The sequence below is a fragment of the Athalia rosae genome, chromosome 4, assembly GCF_917208135.1.
Source record: "Athalia rosae chromosome 4, iyAthRosa1.1, whole genome shotgun sequence".
Lineage (NCBI taxonomy): Eukaryota > Metazoa > Arthropoda > Insecta > Hymenoptera > Athaliidae > Athalia > Athalia rosae.
In genome coordinates this window covers 2,656,131-2,675,739 of record NC_064029.1, presented here as the reverse complement: position 1 = coordinate 2,675,739, position 19,609 = coordinate 2,656,131, and the positions used below count along the sequence as shown (strand labels likewise).

Here is a 19,609-nt window from a genome sequence, read left to right as displayed (position 1 = left end):
TGATGAACGGGAATTGCGAAGACTCCGCATCGGTGAGGCTATTCGTTAGAATACAATAAGCTATTCATTAGAATACGATAGGCTATTCATTAGAATACAATCAAGAGACTCTGTAGTCTCGCGCCAAATACATTCAAAAACATTCAAAAAGACGGGCGATAGATCGATCCACGCTCCTCCAATGCGCGAGGATTCTTGATTCAGTTTGAATTTTTAGTATCACGGAATCCCGCCCTCTATGTACGCGCGGCAAATGCTGTTGACAACGGAGGAGCGCACTTCGAATACGATCAAGCAACAGAGCAACAACTTGTGTCGGGACTCGTGCTTCCTGGCTACCCCTAACATCGTCATATTCCAACAGTTCTCCCCTGGGAATAGGTATTGCGTGAAACTTACTTTGAAAAATATCACGACGGTGAGACAATTCGTATTTTATCTACAGACCATTCATATACTTGTCCCTGAAAACTTGTATCTTGTAGTATCCCCTACTATATCCCGTCCTCTTATACACTTAATAGTTGCCCCAATACCTGAAGATGACGCACACCAAAGATCAGTGGTTCACCGTCGAGGTTAGAGACATTGCGAGCTGGAAAGGAAGCAAATTAGCTCCAGGAATGAGCGTCGTCTACGATGTCAACTTCTTTCCGGATGAGAGACGGGATTACAAGTTCTTTGCAGTCTTCGCAATGCTTGTCGAAACTTTCGTGGTCCCGATATTAGGTAACCCGAGCTGATCGAGAGCATCAAGAGTCACAGGTTTCAAAGGTAATGGATAAATTGGTTCTCATAACCCTGTGCTAATCTTCACAGCAATCGGGCCCCGGCCACTGCTCGATCTTCCTGATTCAATCGATGTACCGAAATCGGCGGTAAATATGGAGTCTTCGAAGTTCTTGCTTGTACGTAACACCGGGACGGCGTCAGGTGTCTTCACTTTTTCCACCGTCAGGTACAGCTACATAATGTAATCACCTGTAGGAGGGTCGCCAAGGAAATAAAGGACAACTTTGGCAAATGATTAGAACCCATAATGTGGAGGAAGGATTGAAATGTACTTTATTCGGGAATTGCCATTTTTGTTCAAATTCACGGTACCCCGTTCTACCCCAGTCTTCTTCATGGCGTGTATGCTGACAACCATAGTTAGATTAGTTACTTTCATTTATTCCATCGTCTTTTTCTATGTTACTTACAGTCCTTTCTCAATTCACCCGAGGAGAGGGGTGCTTGCCGAAGGAGAGACTATGCAGATGTCCGTCAACTTTCTGTCTAACAAAAAAGGGTGTTTCAGTGAGCAGCTTTCGATTACGTTCGAAACCGGTATGGGACATTAATTACTATAACTATTTTACGTAGGTATATTCGTCCCTTTTCCTAGCAGAGAAAAATTGTCTATGTTCTTAATGAAACCGTAAGAAAAAAAATCGAACGAATAAAATTGATGTGCCCAAATCTGTTAAGGTGAAGTTATCAGCCTGGAGCTGCGTGGAAGCGCGGACACTTGTGTAGCGGCGCTCGAAAGAACAAGTATAGGGTTCGAGGACACGTACCTAGGACTGACGAGATCCACGATGTTCAAGATTTACAACAGAAGCGATTTCATAATGTATTTCCGCTGGGTTCTCGACGAGGACGATAGACGTGAAAAAGCTGGTTGTGATATGTAACGTATACGTATGCTTTTTGAATCATCGACGATTACTCTTGCCGATATACCTGTATATTCATCTCTGTCATCTCATCGCGCCCAGTGACAGGCGATTTTTCGATATGATGAAGAACGCTGAGGAATTATGCGGAATTGATTTGGAAGACGACGATACCTCCGTTCCTCCAGTTCACGAATCTTCAGGGCAACGATTCTACGCTGACGAACAATCGTCGCTGTCGAATACCGGTAGCAACTCCTTCCGCCATCCCAATTTCAAATTAATACCAACAGTGAGTGGAAGTATGTTACAAAATTAGAACATACCATTAACCATCGTTGACAATCGTACGTTAAGGGAGGTGTAATATGGCCACACAGTGAAGTTTCGGTCACGCTAGTTTTCGAACCGGATAAAGTTGGCGTCCTCAGCGGTATGGCGTATCTTGATGCCAGCGGATGCGCGGAGAGGATACCCCTCAGGTATAATAACCAGTATGAATTCATATGGTATGAATGAAACTTATCATTCGACGCTCGGATCGAGCGATGATAAAACTATCCAGGCTATCGATGATCTATTAAAGGCGTGTGTGTCAATTCTAGCATGCATGGGGTATGCATCGGGCCATTGATAAAATTGAACGTCACCCTTATCGATTTGGGACGCATATTTTTGTGCTCGGTTCATAACATTGAGGTAAGTTGACCAACGCTGTCCTATACATTACATACACACCCTCGCACCGTCCTCAATATCTATTTCCAATAGATATGGAGCTCAATAATATACTCATAAATCTAATAGGAATGCGTCTTTGCAGGTGATTTGTGCAAACCAAAGTGACATTCCCGGGACCATAGGGTATCTCCCGAGGTCCGCTGACTTTGGTGGTAAAATCAAAGTGTCTCCGTTGAAGCTGAGACTGAAACCTGGAGAATACAAGTCGTTTAACGTTTCCATCTCCTTAAAGCGGATCGGGGACTTTACAGAGAGGGTTGATTTCTCTGTCGAGGAAAACCTGCAGCCGATTTCGATGCAAATCAAGTACGCGTACCAGCTCGTGTTCATCCTGTCATATTGATTACACTTTATAAATATTTACGTTACACACGGCGTCGATAATCACGCAATTCCATTTCCTGTGATTTAGGGGATCTGTGGTTCCTCCCACTCTGCATTTTGACAAGGAGTACCTAGATTTCGGAGTAACGGCGTTGGGTAAGATTAAGTTGCGCTACCCGCATTGTATTACTTACATTCGCATAACGTTTTTTTTTTTTCTAACTTTGAAATCAGACCTGCTAATTTTAAATTCGACTTATCGATCGAGATCTATAATTCTATCAAGGATTTACTACGAGCCGGGAAGCCTGTCTCCGCAATTCGTCACTTGTGCCAGTCGCGTTTCGCCTGACCGTTACTGAGGATGGTACACAGCCGACATTAACGCGGGAAGACTTCGCTAAATGTCCAACTAAAACAAGCTTGGCTGGCAATCCAAAAGAGTTCACAATAATACCCTGCGAAGGAGTTGTAGCTCCGCAGAGCTTTGAACGAATCAAGGTACGTGAAGCTGACGTATGTTGACCGCTAACGTATTTACTCGAGGTGATTATTTTTTCCCACCGCAGGTCTCGTACACGCCGAACTTGGTCAAATTGAATTGTCAGACCGCACTCAGGGCGGAAATGTGGGACTCCGACTCGGAGCCGATTACTTTGCCTCTCACCTTCACCGGCAAAGTTGCTACGTTCGTTGTCAGGCCCGGTGAAGTTCTCATCAGATTCTCCTTCGTCAATTTCCCCTACACGAGATCCATCACCGTCGAGAACAAGTCGGACGTGGAGGGATTTTTCCACATCCCTTCGCAAACGGTAACTATACTATTTACCTATAGGTATAAGTATACCCCAACGATCGTGCAAAAAAAAATGTTTCACAACAATACGAACCGAACTCGAAATTCGCGTATGAACACATCGTATTCAGACGGCTAAGGGAGAGGACGTTTTTCATATAAGGTCCAAGAAACCGCGGGCTCGGCCGTAATGTACTCGCTGTCGTCGTACAAAGGACATTTGAAAGCAAACGAATCGGTATCTATATCCTTGGAAATAATCACCTCCGCATTGGGCAGACAAAAACTGCAGTTGAGGTAAAATAATTTCGACGAGTTTTCATAGCACATTTCATCTATGCCTTACGTATCTTCTCATGGTTCACACGTTGATACTCCATCCATTTATTTTCCGTAGTCTTCTAGTCCTCGGCGAGACGCTTCCACTGCCCTGTTGTACTCTGATATGCAACGGGCAGGGTCCCGTTGTCACGGTGGAACCTTCGAAACTGGACTGGGGGGAGGTTCAGGTCCAAGATCGAGTCAGCTCGGTCGTTACTTTATTCAGCGACACGCCGATTCCGACGCAATTCGTCGCCGGACTCGTGAGTGTGATTTCAATTGAACATGTGACGATAATTTAAAAGACCCGTACGAACACCGTAACATCTGCTGTTCGACGTCCTCAAACAAGCGCAAGAAATCTTCACCTTGGACCGTTTCGCCAGTTTCCGGCACCCTGGAGCCGAACGGATCGTTGGATCTGGAGATAACGCTGTATCTCCGTGACGCTGGTCAGTACACAGACACGGTTGACATTGAAATAATCAACGGCAGAGCAATCGGGTGTGCGCTGAGCGCCCTTGGAATTGGGACGAGCGTCGATTTCAACCCAAAGATGATGGGCGTTTTCGATATGGGGCTGCTTTTCAAGTAATTGGTTGATAATTATTCCCACTCACCAACTCCTCGCTAAGATAATTGGCCGATCGGATCGATTGTGAATATTATTTTTCCCAGGGATCAGGACATCAGTATACCGATAACGATGGAGAACAAAGGCACCAAGCATCACCGGGTGACGTGGAGTACAGCGACCGATATTCAAGCTCCTCGACAGAGCGGGACTCTGCAGGAGCAGCACCGGTGAGTGATCGGCATCTCGATGCAGATCCGTCTAATAACGTGAATGACAATTTGTGCGTCGGTATTTTCAAGGGACAAGTTCGCGATCGATCCGAGCACCACGGAGCTACCTCCCGGTAGCAAGGGCGTAATTCACTGTAAAATACGATGGGGAACGTAAGTATTGAGGTTTATACCCTGAATGATAACTGATTGTGAAATCCACGCCTTTTCGATTCGTGACTTTTCTGGATTTCTTTCGCAGAAACGAATCGATAACGGAGCAGTGGTATCTCTACGGGCAGATCAAAGGTCAGAGGAAACGTGAGCTTTACGGTAGCAGTTTGTTCAAAGCAAAGTTTACCGACCCCAATATTCAGTTCAGCCGAAAAAAACTCGAGTTTCGATACGACATGGGTGCTTGCGACACGGAAACTCAGCCAAAAGGTGGGTTCCAAGTCTGCACAGTTTTTTCTTCATACATTCTAGATTCACCTTCAATAATTTCAAGTCATCTTTTTCCTATCCGCCAGTTGATTCGGTATTCGTGACGAACCGTTCGTCGCTGGATTTGACGGTGCGCGTGAGCATCGATCCTCCGTTCGAAATAATTGCGGACCACGTGGAAAAGGATCCGATTCGAGGAACGACCAGTTGTAAGATGTTCCTACCATGTGACGTCCAGATCCCCGTTTGCGTTACGTTAAACACAAAATTGGTGGAATTTTCGAACCTTTACTCGAAAAAGTTTCGAGGGGTTTTAACGTTCGAGTACGAGACACACCGTACCAAGGTTGTCTCAATGTCACGCTCCCCGCATTTAATCCACGTTCATTTTTAGTCTCATACTTATATCTGTCCCACCAGGACACAGTCGAGTGCGTTGCCGAATTGAGTTACCCGAACATATCTCTGCAGCCGTCAGATTCAACGATTCTCACGATTGACGGCGGAGTTGGCTCTACCGCGTATGGGACCCTTACCCTAATCAACGCCGGACATCTTCCCGTTCGTTACGATATCGGGTGGATACCTGAGTCAACGGCAATTGACGGCATCTGCGAGACTGAATTTTCGAACGGGGAGACCGATGGACCAGGGGAACTGGAAAAATCAAGCACAGACGTGGAGGTCATTGAGGACAACGAGGGATCGAACACCCAGCTCAGCTTTGCTCAGGTTGCCCCCGGCGAAATTCGCAATCTCTTATACCCGATCATCGAACGATATACTCTCGAGGATGCTGAAATCTCTGCTATGGGAGATTCGCCAATACTAGACGGATACGATGAGTCGGGATCAAGCCTGAGACCCCTGACAGACGTATGTGCTGATCTGTTTCCATGTTACGTCGCCTGGACGAGAGTTTGTGCATTAGATTTATTCGATCCTAGATTCTCGACGTCGCACCTGAGAGAGGGGTAGTTTTGGCGCATTCGTCGCAATGCGTACACTTCGTTCTCGATGCCCGGGAACGCGCCGATATCGAGGCGTCGGTCGTGTGTCGAGTTGAATCCGGCCCCACAGAAGTGACCAAAGTTCGCGCTACGGCCGATGTGTTCCGTTACTCCATTGACAAGAATCACATCGATTTTGGTCGTCGGGTACGTCTTCCAACTATTTTAGCATCACATACGTCCTTATCATGCTCACTACCATCTAATACCAACTGCCGTTCTCCACGATGTTCAGCCATTCGGCGAAACATGCAGGGCGACGCTGAATATCTCAAATCTCAGCCTCGTCCGATTGAACTTCGAGGTGCACCCGGTGTACCGTTCCTCGTTCGATGATCCGCCAACACCGGAATTAATCAAACAAGCTGGACGACCGGAAACCGGCTTGAAAGTGACGCCCAGGTGCGGTACGGTGGACCCTGCCTCGGAGATCGGTTTGGAAATCCTCTACCATGCGGACGTGCCGGGAGAGATCCGCGAGGCGTTCGACCTCGAGGTAAAGTTGAGTAAAGCCAAAGATTTACGCGCAGTCTGACTCGGATGCGGATTACAGATCGCCGATCATGCTCCTGTTCTCGTTCGTGTCGGGGGCTACGTATCGCTGCCGCAGCTGTATCTCACCGGAGTACCTCGTCACGAGGAATTTGATCTGTTACCAGCTGAACTGTGTTATCGAGCAATCGCCACCCTGACCAACCCTCAAGTAGGATCGAGACTAGATCTCGTTCGCTTTAAAATATTGGAGTATTTGCTCATCGATACAAAATGCAGGGCCAGAGACCAGCTTCGACTGACGAAGCTATCGAATTTTCGGACAGCGGATGGGAAGTGATATCTCAGTGCGAGAAGCTGCCGAGTCCCGTGGACATTGTAATGGCGATCGAACGATTGTTGACCATCGAACACTTGAGCCAGAACCCGCAATCTCTGCACTTGCTACACTCCCAGCGTAACGCGAGTGCTGGAAAAGATCCAATAGCCCCGCTATTCCTACCTGGATATGTGATAGGTATAACACCGAATGTTGTAATTAATCGGTAGCTACCCTTTTATACATACGTATTCACCTGTTTGATCGAATGACGTAAATGCAACGCAGATATGGGGTTCGTGGCGATCGGGCAGGTGGCTTGCTATTCGACGATGCTTTTTAACTACGGTCCGGCTCCAGCTGACGTACGCCTGATAAGATCGAAAAATAAACTTTCATCCCAACAGTCGAGCTTCGTTGTTCAATTCCAGAAGAGGAAAATGTTACCAGTAGGCGAGTCGACGCCGCTAAACGTGACCTTCCATCCCTCGGGGTCGTTGTACACAGGAAAACGAACGGATGTAGAGCACACGATTTACTTGACGGTATATACAACTTCACTACCACCCATCTCTGCTACGACCTTCCGACTACGGATATCGGGTATTCGTTCGGGAGTGTGAAGTAAAGATTTGGATGTTTACAGGTCTTCCAAGGGGCACCGTTGCAGGTCTCCGTGAGGGCCGTGGCTACGTATCCGATTCTCACCGCACACACCGATCACTTGTCGTTCGAAGAAGTCGCAGTGGGCAATTGCAAGTTGATGCCTATACTACTCCGCAACAAGTTAATAGGACGAAGTCTGACGTCGATGAAACGCCGTAGTATAAATCTGAATTGATGTTTCATATCAAAGCGGGTGGATACCGTGCGAATGGGAGGCGACTGTTCGCACCGAGGAGAATTCCCCGTTGAAAGGGGAGACGACAGGGCCTTTCTTTCTCGATTACCGCCACGACGATATTCTGCCCGGTGAGGAAAACGTCGTGAACGTGTATTTCAAACCAACCGAAGCTGTGAGTCTACGAAACGCCGCACAAAATAAGCCCGGCATTTGCCATTGTTCAAATAAAAATTAAACACTACTCGCAATCTTTTTCAGAAACACACGGAGGGGCAGCTAAGGATAAGGATCAAGGGGGCATGCACCGTACCCATCGACGTGTCGATATCTGGTACTGGGATTGGTCCCGACGTGATAATATCCGAGAAAACGTTGACGTTCGACCCGGTCGTGCCGTACTGTACTGCAGAAAAGACGCTGCAGATTGAGAACAGAGGTTCATCCCCGGTCGAGTCATACTGGCTAAATCAGGACAAGTTAGTTTACATGGATAACGATCGGTTCATCGAAGAGTGATCGACATTTTTACCCAGACCGGATCTACTTGCAGAGCTTCCATCGAAGAAGAACGTGCGATAAGAATATTAACGCACTATTATGGCGTAGATGAAGTTCTGCTTCCCCCCCGTAACCCGGGTGATCGATTACCCCTTCGAGTATTCAACTTTTGCCAAACTCTTGCCGACGAAATGATTCAAACGTATGCAGGAGGTAATCGGAGAACGATCACGCAGCTTAAGATTTCAATTGGTGGTGTATTATTGGCTAATAATATTTATGTTTGTTAGACCCGATTATGTCGCAGATGTGGGAAGGTGGAAAAAGTGCAGAAGGATACGACCGATCAGTGGAAATGGCTTCGGATCCCGATCAAACAGAAGCCCTTCTCCACTGTAATTTAGTTTGCGTATTATTAAATTAGTGAATTACCCATCATCTCTGCACCTTGATTTCCGGTAACAGTATCCGTATGTCTATAGGTTACATAGATGAGTTACGCAAAAGGCAGAATTCCGAAGAGACGACGATGAGAGATCCTATCAGAGAAGTTTTAGCAGATGCAGATCACGAATTAGCTTCGACTGATCATCCGTCACAGATGCCACGATCATGTATCATCTTTCATGGTGCTCCCTTTACAGGTATGCACGATGTGACGTGAAATCCTGTTCATTGACATTCATTTCAACCCCAGGAACCCGAATCTAAAAGCCAAATTTATTTATCTATAAAATTGATCGAATTATCGCCATTTTGTCGCTTTTTTGAGTAGAAAAATGGAGATATCTCGATGGGAAAAAATTCGTAGCTCAATTTTCTCAACGGATTCGTGTTCCTGAGGTCAAACTACGTAAAAACAAAGCATCATTTCATCGATTTTAAAAATACTTCATTTTTAGCCCAAAAATCGAAAAAACCTAAGTATCGAAATATTCGAATTTCTCGGTCTACGAGGGAGCCCGAGCTTAGCTGGAGTCAGGTAGCCACGGGCGCGCGGTTTGTTGTGGGGCGTCACCTCTGCTCAGCCCTGAAGGTGACGTCTCACAACAAAGCGCTACCCTGCTGGCTACACTGACTCCAGCAAAGCTCGGGTTCGCTGGTGAATTGAGAAGTTCGAATATTTCGACCCATGCATGGATTGTGACGAACCAAAGTGGGTCTACGACTAAAACCAATCGATATGTCTTATAATTTTTCTGCTCCCAACAGCGAATAATTCTGTTTACTCGATCGATTGCATGAGTGGATGATTTTGGCTTTCAGATTTGGATTTCGGAGCTGATTATACGTGAGATTACTCTTGCAGAACGTAAAAAAAATTCGATTTTTGAGCAAAAAATAAATTATTGTTTTAATTCAGTTTAATATGCTTTTCTGACGTATTTTGACCTCAGGAATCCAAATCTGAAAGAAAAATTGATCCATCTCTGAAATTGACCGAGTTATCGCCAATTTTCAGCTTTTCGGGGTCAAAAATAAAAAATTCATTTTTTAGTCTATCTTAATGTAATTTGAGCTCAGGAATCTGAATCCGAAAGAAAAATCGGTCTATCTGCAAAAATGACCGAGTTATCCTCATTTTTTCGCATTTTTTGGTACAAATTTGAGGATATCTCGAAGGGAAAAAATCGTAGCTCAATTTTGCCTTCGGATTCGTGTTCCTGAGGTCAAAATACGTAAGAAAAGTGCCATACGATCAATTTTAAAAAATAAAAATTTTTGGCCAAAATTTGAAAAAATCGTAAGGGGTACCCCTTGGAAAAATCTCAAATTTTGACCAAAAATTTTTATTTTTTAAAATCGATCGTATGGCACTTTTCTTACGTATTTTGACCTCAGGAACACGAATCCGAAGGCAAAATTGAGCTACGATTTTTTCCCTCCGAGATATCCTCAAATTTGTACCAAAAAATGCGAAAAAATGAGGATAACTCGGTCATTTTTGCAGATAGACCGATTTTTCTTTCGGATTCAGATTTCTGAGCTCAAATTACATTAAGATAGACTAAAAAATGAATTTTTTATTTTTGACCCCGAAAAGCTGAAAATTGGCGATAACTCGGTCAATTTCAGAGATGGATCAATTTTTCTTTCAGATTTGGATTCCTGAGGTCAAAATACGTCAGAAAAGCATATTAAACCCAATTAAAACAATGATTTTTTTTTTGCTCAAAAGTCGAAAAAATCCAAAGGGAATTTTGTCGATTTTGGGGTAAAAAATCAATATGTAATTCTTTTTCATGTGTTTCTTATGCCATTCTTATGTATTTTGATCCCAGAAATTCCAATCTGAAAGCAAAATTGATCTATCTGTAAAAGTGATCGAGTTATCGCCAATTTTCTACTTTTCGGAGTGGCTTTAATTACAAGTATCTCCTTGTATTTCGTTCAGAATATCAAGAAGCAGCCTGCCGGGTTGGGAGGGCATTAGGCGTCCCTGTGCTCCATATAACTAATGCGATTACAGAAGTCATCGCGTCGGGGGTGAGTCCTTGTTCGGAAGAGCTGCGAAAGATCGTGGATGAAAACTATAACAAGTTACTCTTGGATTCTGAAAATAATCGGTACGTGCAGATGCAGATGCGCTGTATCCAGCAAAGACACATGGTCATGTGCCGAAGGCCTGTAGGCCTCCCTGGCTACGGTTAGCTAGACAAGTCGATTTACCTGTACGCGTCTTTGCTTTTCAGATCGAGGAAACTGCGGGCTGAGGCCGATGGATCAAACGGGTCAGCAGGTGAGATTGACTCTCCCTTGAGCAAAATCAATTCGTTGGACGAGACCGACTCTGACAAGACTGACGCGAATAGAAACGAGAGTACGAATATCGATGGAGAAGTATCCTCAGAACCGGGGCGTCTCGAAGAGTCGGAGAGATTACTCGTACCCGGTATAATTAAGATCCGCATCAGCGTGTGGTAGTCGGTGTAAAAATTTACTTAAAAATAATCATCGCGTCGTAGGAGAACTCGAGTCCATGACTCCAGTGGACCAGTATGAATACAAGATCCAGGCGCTATTAGTTCTGCAAGAGAACGTCTACCCGGTGAAATCAGAGAAGGCGAAGAATTCACGACGAGATGACGCCAAGAGTTCGGTCACCGAAGAGACCTTCCTGGGAATCAATGCCAACTTGATTCACGAAGCTCTCAATCAAAGGTGGGTCCTACGCCGTAGTGTAAGTGGGATGCTCGATATAAATTTTCTAGGAGAACCGCCACGCATTTGCAAGATATCATTATTCCAGACTGACCATGGAGGATTACCGACTTGGATTTACGGTGCAAACCATGGACAATATTTTTATCCGTAACGAACACGATACTCTGGTGATGTTGTTGAAGGTCATCGGTAATGATCCTCCGAGCTACCTGCTGTTCGTAACTTTTCATAACACCTTCGACATGTATTTGAGCCAGCAAGATAAATTCGTTGCAATGGAAAGTAAGATTTAACACGCTGTAAATTATGACTATCCTATAAGCATGGGTTGTTACATCGAAATCGAAGATTACATCCCTATGTAAGTTACTGGAGCTATTTGAAAGACGCCATAATTGCGATTCTATATTCCTTTCAGAACTGCGGGCCACGGAGAAAATGATGAGCAAGTTGAACGAAGTGGAAGAGATGACGGGCACGGAGTACGACCAAACTTCTAGGGAAAACAAATTACTCTACGCAGCAGAGACTCTCGCTTTGAAAAGAGCAGCCTGTTTGCGTAGAAAATTGATTTTCAATCACGGGGCGAGGGATGCAAACTTTGATGAAAATGTAATGATGATTGTTACAATTGGAATGCGGCTATATTAAGGATATCAATCAGCACCTCGTTCATTGATATCTTTTTGTATTTTACTCTCATGCTGCGCCCCATTCACTCTGGTCTTCAATGCACACATGCAGACCTTGGCTTCTACGGGCTGTGCGTCAATTCCAGCTACCAAAATGGGGTCATCGAAAACGAAGAGGAATGATTCAGCAGAATTGAGAAGCGTGCGGCCAACTCCGTTGCCGGCAGATTTGGAAAAAATTTCTAAACTCATGGATTCGTACCGAAAAAGTTTAGCCACCTTGCAGCCTGTTCTGGATAATTGGGATCCCCGAGAATGCAACTACGCTGTCAGTATACAGTACATGCATAATATTTTCGTGCCCCACCAATTACACGATTGGTCAGATTGAAGTGAACGAGTGACCAATATTTCTGCGTTGCAGAAAACTGACCAAAGTAATGGATTCGAAGTTTGGTACGTTGCGCCATCGGACCCTTGGAATTCTGAAATATACAGTTGGATTGCCTCCCATATAGCGAGTGTTCATGAAACGAAGAGAGCTATTCGTAAGATTCTGCAATTTCATCATACATTCATTAACAGTAATCACTCTGGATGAGGAAATCTGGGGAATCTGGTAGTCATCATTATCGCATTTCATCATTTGCAGTGACAAAAGCTGAGCCAACGAGGTGCCTAAATTCAAAATTGTATTCTGTCGTCGGGCGTAAGGCGTCCATACCGTGGCAGACAACAATTAAAAGAGGTAGACGTTTGCCCAGACTTGCCCAGCAAGAAGCGCCAAATAACTTGATTTCCCAATGACTTCTAGATGCGGAGTACTCGGAATTCGACTCTTCTGTGCAGCGCTCCTATGTAGAGAAAACACATCAACCGAGCAGTTTCCGAATCGTAGATGAAGAGGAGACTTTGAGCCCCCGATGGGTCATGGACCCTGGACGATTACTCAAATTCAGAGTACAGTTCACGCCGAATAGTGTCGGGATGTTCAAGGACGAGTACGTGGCGAGCGTTGTTGGGTCCAACATCAGTTATCAGATCGAACTTCGAGGGTCCGCAGACGTGCCGAGACTCAGTATGGAACCAAACGTTATTTTCAGAAAGGTAAAAAACCTCACCTGGCGACCGACCGTTTTATACTACATTCTACCAATTACAATAAATAACAAAGATTACACAATTTTCGTTTACAGGTGAAGTCTTCCAAGTTCGATGACCTCAACAAACCTGCGTTCTTTCTCGACAGCAATACTTTTGATTTCGGCTCGATACTGCTACCGACAAATAAACAGAAAAGGTCAGACACATTTGCGTTGCATTTGTCATACCCTAATACGATCTGTATAAGACGGGACGTTTCAAAGTCGAAAGTAGGAGAAACCACCTGTAAAGCATACATTATTATATCGCAGAGTCGACGAGCGTGAGGAGAAATTCGTCTTGAAAAATATCTCCACCGTCTTAGCAGCCGTTGCCGTTTACGAAATTGACGATTCGAACGCCTTCCACGCTTCTCCCGGAACTTTGAACATAGCGGTGAGCATTGCTGTAGTGACTTGTTTAGTTATCTGCTCATCGAACCTAGGCCTCGTAGATGATCTCTATTATTGTGCTAATTCGTTGACGGCGGGGTCCATTGTAGCCCGGTACATCCGATATTCTCAACGTACGGGCCGGAGTATCCAAAATTGGGGCTAATTTCGCACGTCTTTTGCTGTGCGTCGAGAACAACCCCCAAGTGGAAGTGATTCATGTAAGTAAGGGAGTGTCTGTATGACTATATGTAGATTGGTGATATTTTTGTGGAAAGATCTCCCTCCTTCTAGAAAGGCAGAACGATCTGAACTTTAGCGGTGAAAGGAGGGCGATCCTTCTTCCTTAAAATACCCGCAAGTTTAATTCAATTGAACATCCTCCCTTGACCTCCCCCACAGCTGCGGAGTTACGGATCAAAGTTGGAAGTGGAGCTAGAAGGTGGGGTCGTATCGTTCGGTAAAATCTTACTTCGACGGACGGAAAAGCGGAACGTCATCGTCAGGAATAAATCCACCATACCGCTCTACTGGAGGTTGGACTTAATCGAGGGAGTCGTCGATGGTCAGGTGACGCTATACCCTGAACGGGGCGTCGTCGAACCCCTCGGTATCCGGCGCATCGAATGTCGATATCATGCCAGTTTGGTTCGTCTTTTGCATGTAACGCATACCTTATGCTCCTGTGATATTTCCTTCACAATCGATAGACCGATCAATAACGCGTATCCTGTCTATTCCTTTCATTTCCAACTGCCGCAATAACCACACGTTTGGTACAGGTAGGTGTCAAGGAAAAGAAGGTCCTTAGATTCCAAGTATTTCTCGACGCTGACGACGGGGAACCATTGCTCACAGATCTAATAACCGTTTCTGGAGAGACCTACGACGTAAAGGTGGATGTCACCAATGCCAGCCCCATTGATTTCAAGATCGTTAGCGTGGGGACCACCGCAGTCGAGACTGTTTCCATAACGAATCGAGGACCGTGCGACGTCGAATTTATGTGAGTTTTGGATTTAGTAGTTTCTTTCCACAGACCAAAAAAAAACGCAATTCAATTCCTGTTGATTGTCAACGTACGATCAGCGTCCGTCCCAACAATCCTGTGAGCTTGGCCGGACTGAAATTGAGTTTACCACCCAGTACCCTGAGTACGGACTTTGAATTAGAGCCGACGAAGGGATCCTTGTCGCCCGGAGCATCTTCTTCTATAGTGGTATGATCTGAAATTATCACGTGCGAATCAATTCTCCTAGATCCAAAATTTTTATGCATTTCGCACAGGTCAAGTTTACACCGCGTGGCGAATTCACGGTGTTCGAAGCCCCCTTGCTGCTGTGTCATTTGGTCGACGTTGAACAAAAGACCCCCACCTCAGTTGCGGAATTTCCACTTCTCGTATCGGTCAGCGCTCACTACTCAAAGTAAGATGAATTTTTCAGCCCAACCGAAACCGACAGACACCCAACGTTGAGCTCGATTTATTTTCAGATTCAAAATCTGCCCCAGCTCGTTTCTCAACTTTGGATCTATGGCACTCTTCGAAACGCAAACGATGTACTTCGACGTTGAAAATTTCGGGTACTTTCCGTTTTCTTATAAAATCAACGCCTCAGAGGTACCCCAGGATGCATCGGAGGAGCCCTTTGTTCTTCGTAAAATTTACAAAAGCGACGAAATTGTCAGTAACACAGGAGAGACAGAAAAGTTAGGATCAGCACCAGGTACCACAATTCGCTCCTCTGCGGTGGAACGAACACCCCGCAACGCGCAAGCTAAGAAGTCTAGGCAAGTTTCACAATTAGATACAAGTAATAAGAAAACATACTTTTACCAAGCAGAGTTTTAACGTCGCAATAACAATTGATTCTCTAGCCGCCATCGAAAACCGGAGGAAAAAAATTTATCCCTACGGGTGGGTCCGTTTCTTCTGTCGAAGGATAACGGAACGATCGTGGCTGGTGAGGTAGACACCGTGACCGTTCAATGCTGCCCACAATCTGTTGCAAAATTCGATGCGGAGATTTGCGTAATCGTTACACCCGATGCCGGGGCGGATGCGGATACCGGAAAACTGGTTCGACTGTCCGTCGACGGATGCGTTCCCACGATTGATTTACACAACGTGGATGCGATCTTCAAAGAACATCTGATCGTCGACAGCGTCACCGATTTGACCAGCAGAAATGAAAAGTTTCTACCGAAAATTGGTGCGCACACCGTATTCGGACGACAAGAGAATTCCCTCTACTTCCGGCGCGTCTGCATATCGAATACGCACGCCGCACGGCTTCGGTTACACAATCCTGGACTCGTACCCGCCGATGTAGTCCTCACTCTAGGAGCATCGGATCCTGATAACTCAGGGGATAGAAAGAGCGATGTGTTTGCTATCGATCCGCACGACGCTAAAATCGCCCCGATGTCTACCGGTATATTTACCGTGTCATTCGCACCTACAGGTTTAGGGGTGAGTCGAATCTATAGTTACAGCCAAGGAACGGTTTCGTCCGCCATGTATACAGTATAATTATGATATGTATCGCGAATCGTATTAATTCATACGACGAACTTGGATCTCGAGTGGTACAGAATTACGCAGCGAATCTACGCGTGACTCTTGCGCTTCCTCCACCATTGGATTGTCCAAACTTCGATATCAGGGTGTGCGGCGAGAGCACCGTGCCAATTGTGGCCCTTCTGGAACCCGAGAACCCTTCTGTAAACGACCAGATCATCATCGAATCCGTCAATTTCGAACGAAGCCCGGTGGGCCAGGTCAGCTGCAGATCGCTAGCCTTGGGAAATATCGGATGCGTCGACGCACGGGTCATCGTTGAAATGACCAGCGAAGCAAGCTGCTTCAAGATCGAAACTGCCGGAGATTACAACGCTGACGGACCGGACCACCGTGCCACCGGAGGTAGTCTAAGTTTTCATCGTTAACTTTATATTTTGGTTTCATGTGACTCGGTCCGGCGATACAGAGGTGGCTTATGATCATTTTTTGACCTTCGAAGACGCTAGACGGGTGTTGCTTGGCTTGATGCCAGGAGAAATCGTCGGTATAGAAGTGAAGTTCAGACCAACAGAAGTCGGCCGCTACGAAGGTCGTATTCATATACTCACCCTAGGAAATCCCAACGAGTGTATCAGCCTGACCATTCGAGGTGAGAGTTACCAGGACGACGTTATTATCGAAGACCTTGAATGCGGAGACGATGTCGAGATGAGGACCTCCCTCGCTGGCAAAAAAGCGTCAAAATCGCGGCATTCCCAAATCGATACACCAGTTACCGGTAAGTGTCCAATTGATGATTTCACAATATGCGGTTTGCAAAATTATATATACCTGTGTGTTCGCATCATTTCAACTTGGAAGAAACTAACGATCCGATCAGGACCTACAAGCTGAATTTCGGCAAATGTTTCATCAACGAAACGAAGCGGATATATTTCAAGATTCACAGCACGTCTGGAAACCGACGGTTCCACTTTGAATGGAGTTCGCACCCGAACATAGCATTTTCACCTTCGACCGGTCACCTCGATCCCCGTGGACGCAGGGAGATCTTGATCACCTTCTACGCCGCGGAGCCAACCGTTCATGCTGGGGTACTCTCGCTCGATTTCCACATATTATGGAATTATACGGTATATTTTCATTTTCTACGGACAGACGCGATTCGAATGTAAATTAACACCGATCAGTGATCAACTCCACGAAGGGACGACCAACCAAGATTTTTGGGACGAAGCGCAGATGAGCACGAGAGGAACTGCCGCCTCCACAAAACTGCAGAGCGAAAGGATTCGGTCCAAGTACGAAATAGATGCGCGTAACGTGTATTACTTTCCTCATAGCATCGAGTCAAATGAATTTCACGACTAACGATAAGAATTTTGAGCAACGAAGTTGCAATATCCTAACGCTTTCCAACCAGGGAGCAGTTCTTGACGAATGTCGAGGAATCAGCGCCGGGACCAGCGGACGGATTATACGTTGAGCGCGGAGGAGCGTCGAGGATTATTAGAGTTCTAATGTATGCCGTTGCCGCATACTCTCAATATCAATGTCCAGTCAAAGAGATCAACCTCGATGACACGTTCGTCTTCCAAGTGAGCGAAGGGCGGGTTACATGTGAGATCCGCTAAGCTGCTGTAAGAGTATTAAACCAAAGGTATGCACTGCAGAGACGTAGGTACACCATCGTTTTGACGAACCCCGGAGCCACGCAGGACACGTCATTCGAATGGGATGTGAAAACGGAGGTGAGCCGGCATCCGGCGAGTCGACTGAATCCCTCTGCGCTGCGGGAAGTTTTGACATCGTTCGAAGAGCAAAATACATGCTGTGGCGAGGTGGGCGGTCACGCGAAAGAGGATCATCGCCGCATCCCGTTCAAAGTCACACCTGAGGCTGGAATCTTACCCCCAGGCGGGTCGATCGAATGTGCTGTTGTGTTCTCACCCCTGGAAGTACGCGAATACAAAGTTAATCTAACGTGCAGGTGTGCTTGATCTACTGCTAAGTATCAACGGAGATTCGATTTCACGCTGTCGCACGACAATGTCCATTATTATTTCACAGAATGGAGAATCTCGACCCAGGGTGTCACCCTCTGAACATCCGGGTTACCGCTCGGAGTCTGCTGCCCTATTTTCATTTCGACATATCGACACTGCCAGGCGACCATTCGGTTCTTGGGGGTGGTGACGAGCCCTGCAACGTAGTCGAACTCGATGGCCCACCAGGTGCAGAACGCACGCGACTCGTCGTATTGCGAGTTATCGGAGTTCGTCGTACGCACGTGAGGTAAGTGAACGCAGTAACGATGCCGAAGATAAAGGACTCAACTTTCATTTTGAATACAGCAAATTTACTATGATAAATCCAACGGCGGTGGATTACGATTTCTCATGGTGTGAATACGACGTGCAACGTGCCAGAGAAGATATTTCTTGCTCCACTTGCGTTGTGCCAAACAAGGGTGTTGCAGAACACGGCAAACAGATCGAGTTCACGTTCAATTTCCTGGCTAATGATGTCGGAATCTTTGAATCGTCCTGGATCTTTTCAATCGATTCTTACGAGTTGACAACGAGCTTTCTATTTCGAGTGACGGTCGCAGAACCATCCGTTTACTTGATTCCCGGATATCTTAAGATGCGACCTACAATTGTGGGTAATGGAACTCTTTAACGCATTGCCGTCCAGGCCTCAAGTAATCATTCGTCCAGGCACCAGCTATACCGCAGAGTTCATAAATGAAGTGTACTTTCTTTTCGAACTCTAACGGTGACCCGAGTAGTTGATAATTTATTCTGCAATGTTGTATAACGTGTATATTATTCTAGGTGGTAAAGCGCGGCGCAACACGATAACGATCATCAACGACGAAGAAATTCAACTGCCATTTCGCATAATCCCCGCGTCGCTGACGACCGGGGAACATAATGGGCGTCTGATCGTAAACCCTATGTCGGGTGCCTTGCCCCCAAAGGGTGAACAAACGTTAGAGTAATTACCCTATACCTTTCACGTTGTATTTCGCTGTTTATTGATCTGCTGTTGTACTGGCGACTAATCAATCGCACAGGTGCAGGGTGTACTTAAAACGTATAGTGACGCAAAATATTTTTGTACTGCAGACTGCACTTCGAACCAGGTGCTAAGGGTGAGCCTGGGAGTGCTGAGTTTTGCATCCGTTGTCGGATCGAGAGAATGAAGAGACTGTTGAATACTGTTGTCGAGACAACAACTTACGATATCCAATTATCGCATAGGTCGCGTAACGAGGAGATGCGGTAGCACAAGTGAACTCAATCGCCGCTACCTGACCAGGAATGAGAGCTACATCTCGCGATGGGTATCAAATAAGAGAAACAGATAATCCATTTGAATTCGACTCCGAGCTACCCCCATGTATTTATAGTTTTTATATCAAACGCCAAGCCATTCACAGTGGCAAGATACAATCTTGGGCTCCAGAAACCGCGAAAATTTGAAATAAAAAAATGAACGTCCGTGATTCGTCTTT

General features: G+C 45.8%; 2 protein-coding genes and 1 pseudogene across 2 annotated transcripts; all 3 read left to right on the top strand.

The window, feature by feature from the left end:
• The first annotated feature begins 249 nt into the window (after nucleotides 1-249).
• On the top strand, nucleotides 250-2,079 carry LOC125500664 (hydrocephalus-inducing protein-like). Its single transcript, XM_048654231.1, has 3 exons — nucleotides 250-418; nucleotides 525-774; nucleotides 1,205-2,079. The coding sequence occupies exons 1-2, from the start codon at nucleotides 254-256 to the stop codon at nucleotides 741-743; spliced, it is 384 nt and encodes a 127-aa protein (XP_048510188.1). The 5' UTR covers nucleotides 250-253; the 3' UTR covers nucleotides 744-774; nucleotides 1,205-2,079.
• A 748-nt stretch (nucleotides 2,080-2,827) lies between these two features.
• LOC125500665 lies at nucleotides 2,828-7,780 on the top strand (annotated as a pseudogene).
• LOC105690227 (hydrocephalus-inducing protein-like) lies at nucleotides 7,734-19,600 on the top strand (the record flags this gene model as incomplete). Its single annotated transcript, XM_048653742.1, has 33 exons — nucleotides 7,734-7,907; nucleotides 7,994-8,211; nucleotides 8,286-8,446; nucleotides 8,524-8,628; nucleotides 8,716-8,877; nucleotides 10,629-10,800; nucleotides 10,927-11,126; nucleotides 11,200-11,395; nucleotides 11,484-11,680; nucleotides 11,817-12,010; nucleotides 12,143-12,358; nucleotides 12,455-12,578; nucleotides 12,683-12,778; nucleotides 12,845-13,137; nucleotides 13,227-13,330; nucleotides 13,446-13,569; nucleotides 13,676-13,786; nucleotides 13,968-14,213; nucleotides 14,348-14,571; nucleotides 14,655-14,784; nucleotides 14,853-14,992; nucleotides 15,060-15,356; nucleotides 15,444-16,038; nucleotides 16,161-16,491; nucleotides 16,589-16,867; nucleotides 16,951-17,183; nucleotides 17,248-17,390; nucleotides 17,513-17,687; nucleotides 17,763-18,079; nucleotides 18,160-18,384; nucleotides 18,444-18,754; nucleotides 18,927-19,089; nucleotides 19,221-19,600. Coding segments are annotated over 33 exons (6,816 nt in total), but the record flags the coding sequence as incomplete, so codon positions are not given.
• Between the last annotated feature and the right edge of the window lie 9 nt (nucleotides 19,601-19,609).

Excerpts from the sequence above, each read along its gene's own strand:
- LOC125500664 (XM_048654231.1), top strand. The coding sequence starts at position 254 with ATGCTGTTGACAACGGAGGAGCGCACTTCGAATACGATCAAGCAACAG. Across the intron at positions 419-524 it reads CTTTGAAAAATATCACGACG|TTGCCCCAATACCTGAAGAT; the intron begins GTGAGACAATTC and ends TACACTTAATAG.